We start from the raw sequence: 9,370 nt of genomic DNA, 5'->3' as shown, positions 1-9,370 counted from the left end.
CGCGATCATGGCCTATCCACCAACTTGACGTGAAAAATGCCTTCTTACATGGCAATCTCTCTGAAACTGTCTACTGCGAGCAACCTCCCGGATTCGTCGATCCATCTCGCCCCACTCACGTGTGCCGTCTCAACAAAGCACTCTACGGCCTCAAGCAGGCACCACGTGCTTGGTACAAGCGTTTTGCATCTCACATTACTAGCATGGGGTTCAGAGAATGCAAGTCCGACACTTCACTCTTTGTGTACTGCCGCAACAGTTCCCGCGACTGTCGCAACAGTTCACGCGACTGTCGCACCAGTTCATGCGCCTACCTTCTGCTGTATGTCGATGACATTGTACTCACGGCCTCCACACCTGAATTGCTACGCTCTATCACCGCTGCCCTTACTCAAGAGTTCGCAATGAAGGATCTTGGCGATCTTCACTACTTTCTCGGCATCTCAGTCACTCGCTCGTCGAATGGGTTGTTTCTCTCTCAACGCAAGTACGCTGACGAGATACTAGAGCGTGCACACATGGCCTCCTGCAACCCTTGTCTTACGCCAGCTGACACAAAGAGCAAGTTGTCCTCAACCACTGGACCCCCCGTTGCTGACCCCACTCTTTATCGCAGCCTTGCCGGTGCACTGCAATACCTCACGTTTACTCGCCCTGACATCTGCTATGCTGTGCAACAAATATGCCTATTCATGCATGATCCGAGGGAACCTCATATGGCTGCTCTCAAGCGTATCCTTCGCTACATCCGTGGGACTCTCGATCACGGCCTTCAGCTCTCCCCCAATCCGGACCTCTCACTTATCGCCTACTCCGACGCCGATTGGGGTGGCTGCCCTGACACTCGTCGTTCGACATCGGGCTATTGTGTTTTCCTCGGCAACAACCTCATCTCTTGGTCCTCCAAACGACAGGTCACTACTTCTCGATCGAGTGCGGAGGCCGAATACCGAGCTGTCGCAAATGCCGTTGCCGAAACGACTTGGTTACGCAACCTACTTTCCGAGTTGCTCTGCCCACTTCCGAAAGCCACCATTGTCTACTGTGACAACGTTAGTGCCGTCTACCTATCCAGCAATCCCATTCAACACTCTCGTACGAAACATGTGGAGATCGATATACACTTTGTCCGAGACAAAGTTGCTTTGGGACACGTTCGAGTTCTTCACGTCCCATCCGCCTACCAATTTGCTGATATCTTCACGAAAGGTCTCCCCACTCAACTGTTCCAACAGTTTGTTTCCAGTCTCCACGTTCTCTCCTTTCCCGTTTCGACTGCGGGGGTGTATTAGCGTATATTATTATTATTATTATTATTTATTATAGTTACCTTATACATTAGGTTACCTTGTATATTAGATTACCTTGTGTAGTAGGTTAGGGTTTCCTACATGTAACTATATATATTCTCAATATACGTAAGAGATATCATTCTCTCCTCTCTCCAATTATTCTCCTTCTATCAGGAATGACGCCATTCAATGCTGACCGACTCAATCCAAAAAACCGAACTTGTTCATTCAGCACTACGCTGAAAATATTGTGGACAATTTTATCCCTATAAATTGAGATTTGAATTTTGCAATCACCTTTTCTCCTACTCCTCAATTATTACTAGAGCAGTAGAGTTCAACTCTTTTTTAATGTAATTTTATAATATTTATTAAGTTTAAAAAATACTCAATTTTGTGCAGGAGTGATGTTTAGATAAAATGGATGAGTACGAAGATGTCATATTATTTATCTAAGTTTCCTAATGAAATAAAATATTATCTAATTATTTAAAGTAAATTTTACTTTTTTTTATTCACTTATTTTAGTGGAATCTCAGGTTCAATTAAAAAATTGTAATGTTATACATGTATGTCATAAAAAAACTATGATATAATAATTATAAAAGCACAAAAAAAATTAGTTGGAAATTATTCATAATTCAGCTGGTAAAATTTGATTCAACAATTTTGAAGGATGATGTAGTAATATCACATCATTCAGATATAAACATTTTTTAATTATCAAACATACTTAATTGTTCAGTATTCAAATACATCCTTAATAATTCAGATGTTTATTCAGCATTCAATGTTCAACGCTTAATTTTATCAAACAAAACCTGAGTGAGTACCCGAAATGGCAAATGAAAATGTAAATAAAAATAAAGTCATGATGCACATGATCGATCATACACTACCTTTTCTTGTCTCTATTATTTATCTATATACTTTTTTCTATTCATTACTTAAAATAGACTAGGCCATCTCAACATGGAATTTAATTCAAAAAAATTATTATAGTCTTATTCTTATATTTTAATAAATATATTAAACAAGATCAAGTAATATTAAAAAAAATATGTGCTAATTATAAATTATGAATGATCAAATCAAATATTCCAACGAATAAACTAAACAAAATTTCGAAATTGAAACAAGATGACCAAATCATTTATATATATTTTTATATTTACATAAACCAATGTTCTCTTTTGATCATGATTGGTTGGAATATATAAAGGGTGCTTGGCTTCAACAACTTATAACAACTTACATGATATTTATGAGTTTATAAGTTCTTTCAAAGTGTTTTTGTCGAAGTTTCTAAAAAAATGTTAAAAGTTAAAAAATAAGTTTGATTTGTTCTCGATCCTTTGATATAAGAGTTTGTTTGAGCCATTTTCACTATATGTTTTTAACATTTTCAATTAATTTTACTTGGGATTTTTTGGTATTTTTATTTTTTCTCCAAAACATCTAATTGCTTAGATTTTTTTTAATTTTCTGGAAAAAAAAAACTTTTATTTTTGTCATTTTGAATTTCTTTATTTTTCTTCTTAAATATCTTCAGGTAGTTCAAATTCTCAACAATCATAGAATTGTAAAGATGTTTGTAATCTTAGGATGTTTGAACTAACCGGAAGACATTTAAGAATAAAAATGAAGAAATTGAAAATGACAAAAATAATAGGTTTTATTCAGAAAATTAAAAAAATCTAAGCAATTAGATGTTTTGGAGAAAAAAATATAAATACCAAAATTTCCAAAGTAAAATTAACTGAAAATGTTAAAAAATATAGTGGAAAATGGCTCAAACAATCCCTTATATATATAGGCTTTAACAAGGGTATTTTCGTCATATTTTGGAGAAAATATAACAGTAAGTAGTTTTTGTATTTATGTATAGTACATAGGGTATATGATACAAATTCCATAGTACATGGGTGTTTTTGTATTTAACCATTTATTATATCGAATCTTACCATGTGTTTCAAAATGATCCTCCCTTTATGTTATAGAGATATCTTACCTTGGAGTCGTTTTACTTTTTAGGGATTTCACCTTAACTCTTTCTTGATCTGGACTTGCCGTTATCAACGGGGTTTTAGGTTTACTGGAACCTTACCTCGCTTAAGATGTCAAAGTGTGGAAGCTCCCTTACTTCACTCCCCGAGTAAGACATAAACGAGATCATTTTATTTTCATATGGGCTTAGCCCATATAGCCGAAGTGAGACCCTATCAACTACCCCTGTCAACAATAATTCGTCCATATTCATCGAGCGTGCTCAATATAATTGATAGTTATAATTAATTTTTAGGATATTGTTAACATCTCAAATTTTAGAATGAATAATTTTCGCTAACATGTATATAAATCGACATGGTGACATTTTTCATTTTTAAATAAAGATCCATATCATGAATCATAGGATTATTTGATGCTATATATATAGTCTATACTAGTAAGTAGGGGTGGTAAACGAGCCGAGTCGACTCGAGAGCTCGACGAGTCGGTTCGTAAAAAGTTCAAACTCGGACTCAAGGTTTTCGAGCTCCAGCCGGTTTTTTGTTCATGAGCTTGCGAGCGGGCTCGCAAGCCTTATTTATTATTATTATTATTTTTTATTTTTTATATGTTATTTTTATTTAAATAAAGTATAATAATATAAAATATTATAGAAATAAATACATATATTAAAAATATATATAATTACAATCTAGTTTTTATTTTGTATTTTTTTAAATAATTTTTAATAATAAAATAATAATTAAAAAAATATTAAAAAAAAAAAAAAAAAAGAGCTTGGGCTCGAGCTCGAGCCAAAAAAGAGGAACTCGACGAGCTTGAGCTCGACAAAATAGACTCGAGCTCGAGCTCGAGCTCAAGCTCGAGCCAGCCAAAAGAGGCGAGCTCGGCTCGTTCACACCCCTAGCGAAAACTGTGAAAGTTAAAGCTATATATATATGTTCGTATCTCAGTCTTGATTTTTTCTTTTTGACTTCTGCATAGAGGGTTTGTTTGGATACGTTGCTTATACTTATTCGTCGATCTAATGTTTGTAGAACTTGTAAGATGAGACGAGCAACAGTTGATGAGGATGAACTCCATAGTGGTATATATGATCCCAGGTATGTTTTGCAATTTACCGGAATTTCTGATAGAAGTTTAGAACGTTGTGGTTTTCCGTAAAAACCTTTTATCTTTAATCAATTCAATCGACTAGTTAATAGAATATAATTTTCTAGTTACGTAAAATTGCTTTCGAAATGAAGAGATTTATAACCACGTTTCCGATTGTCGTTATATGTTGAATGTTTCATTAGTCGTTTGAGGTCTTCTTGTACTGCTCTAATGTACTAACGTTATTTTTCCTGTACTTTCGATTATGCTACAAAATGGTTGATGCAGTTCCCGTTTATCTTTGACCCGCGATAAAGAACTTTATGTCGACGCATAACTCAACATGCCGTTAGCGACAACTGGGCATGCTCCGATACCGCAGCTGGCAGAGCAAATTGTACAGGTAACTTCATGACTCGGTAAAAAAAAAAAAGGGCTAAAGTAAATTCCTTCTCCTATAACATTTCAATTAGTCCATGCCATATAGTTATTGATCAACGATTCATGCAAACTCGTCTATTATAGTCTCGATTACAAGAAAAACACGTTTATTACTCTATTATTCTCTTAATCATTAATGAAATTATAATGGATATGTACTTAGGTCAAAATTTTTAGTTTATTCACTTCTCGATTATTATAATTATGCAGCTTTCGCGGCCATGGACTTCACAAGGTCTTCGTGTATTTGTGGATGATTGAGGCGCGCGCACAATACACTACGGTACAAATTGGCCTTGTAATATGGCCTTACAACGCGCGCGGACACACAACACACTATGCTACATCGCACTTTTGTATTATGCTTTTGTTTGTCGTTTAAAGAATTTGACCTGTAAAGTTAGCTTCGCAATATAGTCTGTACATTTGACGAAGATGCATTTCATACACCATTGTGTAATCGGTCTATCGGTTTATTAGATGCTACACTCGGTGAAATACAGCGGGTGATTTTGAACCATAGATCTATATAAATAATCATCCACTAAGAACACATACACATGGGATGGGTGTGTTATTATGTGTAGATCTATTGTTTAAAATCACTCGATGTATTTCACCGGGTATAGTATCTACAAAAATGTGTTAATCATGTACAATTGAATTTTGAAGTTACTGATGCTAAGAAATTAGGAACGTGTCCAAAAAATTGTCAATTTATCTATGATGTTAATTAAGCCTTGTTAAGAGCTCATTTACACCCTCTACCAATTTGGGTTTAATGTGTTCATGGCATATAGTTTTCCTCCACATATTATATCGTATTTTTTATCATATCGTGTCGTAAAATATTTGACTAACCAATAAAAATAGTACAAAATAAATCACATAATAATAATATGATAAACATGTAAAAATTAATATTTCAAAGTCAAGCTGTTCATTCAAAATAGATCTAAATTTAGGTTTCAACATTAAATTATTAACTATGCTAAAAGTTACAGTTTTTAGAAATGCTAGTGTCAGTTTTATTACATTTAGTTTATTACATTTGCTAATATAAATTGTTTTTATCTGAAGCATCTTTTTTGTGGTTTTGGCCTTAATTAAAAAAAAAACATGGTTATTATAAGAAGAAAATGTACCAAAAATCATACAAATCACCCCTTAATTTACTGAAAATTGCACAAAGCACCCCCGAAATATGGTTAAAATCGCACAAATCACCCTCAAAACAAATATCGTAATTATCGTGACGCGACATTGAGCGGTATTTGATTACAAATATGATACATATGCCGAGTTGTATTGCTTCCATAGAAATCATATCGTATCACTATTACATATAGCAGTATACCGCGATATTGACTACACCGAATGATCTACCCTTCTTAAATTTAGTTTAATTTTTATTAATGTTGCTTCAAAAAATGACATATATTCTCACTACCACAAATAGTGATTATAAATAATAATCAACTACCCCACTAGTAACACAAATAATACTAATCATATGTGATATGACAATTTTCTAATACATGCTAGAAACAAATAGGCCATGTATGAATGTGACCTCTAAGGAATCTTTCAATGAGTCAAAGAAGCGTGCTTCATTTCATCATGCCTTTATTAAAAGCAATCAATTCAAACACATCACCTAAATCTAATAATCAAACTAATATATTATTATTACTATATTATTAATACTATTATTATAATATAATATTTATCATAAAGTAACACACACGCGCAACAAAAGGACCACAGAAATCATAATTCTTTTACAGTGACAACATTTTTATACATGTATAGCAGAGCATGTCAATCTTGAAATGGCGCCAATATTTTCTTCAAAATAACAAAAATAACAAAAAAACACCCGAAAAACGAAAAAAAAAAAAAAAAAAAAAGACGAACAATACATACATCACAAATCACATTTAAAAAAAATTACAAAAAAACCCCGGAAGTAGGATGGCGGATTAGAGGGGGGCAAATGGGAGACTCCATTTTAATTTTCTTCGACCAAAAAAACGAAACCAAGGAAAAAAAAAGTGCAACGAGCCTTTGCGCGTTTCCTCTCGACTCCACTCTAAGCCCACTTACTTCACCGCCCGTGTTAAAATAGCGTCCATTCCCCATTTCTTCTATGTACACAACCAACACATAGTTAGGCCTTCGGCCTAGCTTTGAAACTTTGCCATACACATATTAATAATAATAATTCAAGTTCCGCATAAAGAGATATAGATTCCTCCCGACACTTCAACCTGAAATCAATTAATTGTAAACAAAAGTTCACGTGAGAACGAGTTTAGATCCGATCTTAAGACAATTATGCATACTTTAATTATCAAGACTTGTGTGTTTGTATAAAATATACTCAAGACAAACACCAACTCCTATAATCTATTTTATTATATATATGTAAAGATCGAGAGACAGTACGGCATTACTGGTTATTAAATAAAGAAAGCACCATTAAAGTAATTCGCTACGTCCAAAACTCGTGAAATTTCAGTCTCCGTATACGTTATTTTTTTATTTTTAATTTTTTTTTGGCAGCAACAAGATTAGCTAGAACTCGATTTCTTTATACGAATATCATAATCAAGAACGCAAAAAGTGTATAGGAATATTATAGGCATCTACAATTAACTACGTGTCGCCGAAATCCTACGCATTAATCTAGCAAAAAGGTAAGGCATCTAATGAATGAAATTCACCGAGACGGTGAATATTACAAAAAAAGGGATTTATCCATTCTACGAAAACAAAAACGAATCTTTTCTCATGAACCTGCAAGACGTAAACTTAATAGGAAACGGTACCACTCGTTTTCAGGCAACACTTGATCGATGTGACTTTCCAACGGTTTCAAATTATTCAAAATGACACCATAATTAGCAATTATTCAACGAGCCAACGCCCCTTCACTGAATCGACTCAATCGAATCAAACTCGAATACAAGAATCAAAGCTAAGCATGTAAAAAAAGTGGGCCAACACCAATTTTATTTGTTTCAAGATTCTTCAAGTTGTCAATTCTTGTGTAATCAATATTCGGTAAATCTACTACTAACGTAAAATCGATTCTCCGATATACAGTGAGTAAAAAAAGGTGGAGTTAAGAATTATTACCCGGACACGAAAAATGTCAGTCCCTGAAAATAACTTTCTCCGCCATATCGAGCAACGGCTGCAAGCAATCGGGCGAAAACTTCCTCGCGAACATAAACGGGTAGCTAGAATTCGACTGACGAAGCTGGTGAATAAGGCGGGGCGAAACCTCGGGCGGGCGGTACGTATGCGGGTGCCCGCCCACGCTCCCGGTCCAATTAACCCGGGTCAGGGTATAATGCGTGCAGCCATCGGGATCCTCCATGGACAAAAGGGTCGGGAAATAATGCTCCTCCGGGTAGCACGAGTCGAGATTCAGGCACGGCAGTTTAAACTTCCTCCACAGCCTCCGATCCCTGATCACGACGAGCGCGTGCTGCCGGGTCAATACGAAGAACTGCGACCCGACCCGGAACCGTGTGAAGGGGACCTCGGGCAGCATTACCTGTTTGCCCCTGGCGATGTATCGGTCCCATAGCTGCGGCTCGTCGTCTAGTATCTCGATGAAGCTCCGGTACAGGGAGGCGGAGGAGGAGGGTGATGACGTGGCGGCGGCGGGTTTGAAGATGAGGGAGTTGTAGACGTATTGGAAGGAATGGAGGGGGATGCAGTGCTGGGAGATGACGGCGAAGTAGGCGTTTAAGGGGTCGTCGAGGAGGGCGTTGGCGAGGAGGCGGCGGGCGGCGGAGATGAGGGTTGGGTTGGCGCGCTGGGTTTTTTTGGCGGCGACGAAGCGGCCGGAGAAGACGCCGCCGGGAGGGGAGACTTTGGAGAAGGGATCGGCGTGGATGTAGATGTTGTAGAGGGGGTCGTTGCCCCTGAAGAAGAGTTGCCAGAGGGGGGCGAAATGGAGATCGGTGTTGGTGAGGAAGAGGAAGGCGATTTTGGGTTTGGTGGCGGAGGAGGAGGCGGCGGAGTCGGAGAGGGAGGCGAGGGTGGCGCGGCGGAAGAGGGCGAGGTCGTCGAGCTCGTCGGGGAGGGAGATTTCGACGTGGCGCGGCGGGAGGAATCGGGGGACGAAGAGGAAGAGCAGTGGGAATGAGAGGAGGAGAGATAAGGAGAGGAGGAAATGTGCGTTAAACATAGCCAAATTCAAATTCAAATTCAAATTCAAATTCAGAAATGGAGGATTTTGAAGGAAGGAAGAAGTTATGGCGGAGGAGAGGTGGTGTTCTTATCCTGCACAACAAATGGTTGATTGTGATTGTGATTGGATGAACAGCTTTCTTGTTTTTTATTTATTTTATTTTTATTTTGGTTTATTTAATTGGGAATTGGATAGAAGGGAAAAGGACAGGATGGTTGGGGAAAGTGAGGTCGTGAAAGTGAAATTTTGGAAGTTATTATAATTTAATTCTAGGGTAAATTACAACCAAACCCCTGAGGTATGCTCAAATTATAAAAATTTCCAT

General features: G+C 36.9%; 1 protein-coding gene across 1 annotated transcript; it reads right to left on the bottom strand.

Annotated features, from left to right (window-relative positions):
- Window positions 1–6,593: 6,593 nt before the first annotated feature.
- LOC105958305 (glycosyltransferase BC10) lies at window positions 6,594–9,271 on the bottom strand. The gene is made up of 2 exons (XM_012982317.2): window positions 7,980–9,271; window positions 6,594–7,108 (listed from the first exon to the last, which is right to left on the bottom strand). The coding sequence occupies exon 1, from the start codon at window positions 9,040–9,042 to the stop codon at window positions 7,996–7,998; it is 1,047 nt and encodes a 348-aa protein (XP_012837771.2). The 5' UTR covers window positions 9,043–9,271; the 3' UTR covers window positions 6,594–7,108; window positions 7,980–7,995.
- Window positions 9,272–9,370: the final 99 nt, after the last annotated feature.

The sequence above is a fragment of the Erythranthe guttata genome, chromosome 6, assembly GCF_056151865.1.
Source record: "Erythranthe guttata isolate IM_541 chromosome 6, IM_541, whole genome shotgun sequence".
Classification (NCBI taxonomy): Eukaryota; Viridiplantae; Streptophyta; class Magnoliopsida; order Lamiales; family Phrymaceae; genus Erythranthe; species Erythranthe guttata.
This window is presented reverse-complemented; position numbering and strand designations above follow the sequence as displayed.

Bases quoted from the DNA above. Each gene is read 5' to 3' on its own strand.
- LOC105958305 (XM_012982317.2), bottom strand. From the start codon at position 9,042: ATGTTTAACGCACATTTCCTCCTCTCCTTATCTCTCCTCCTCTCATTC.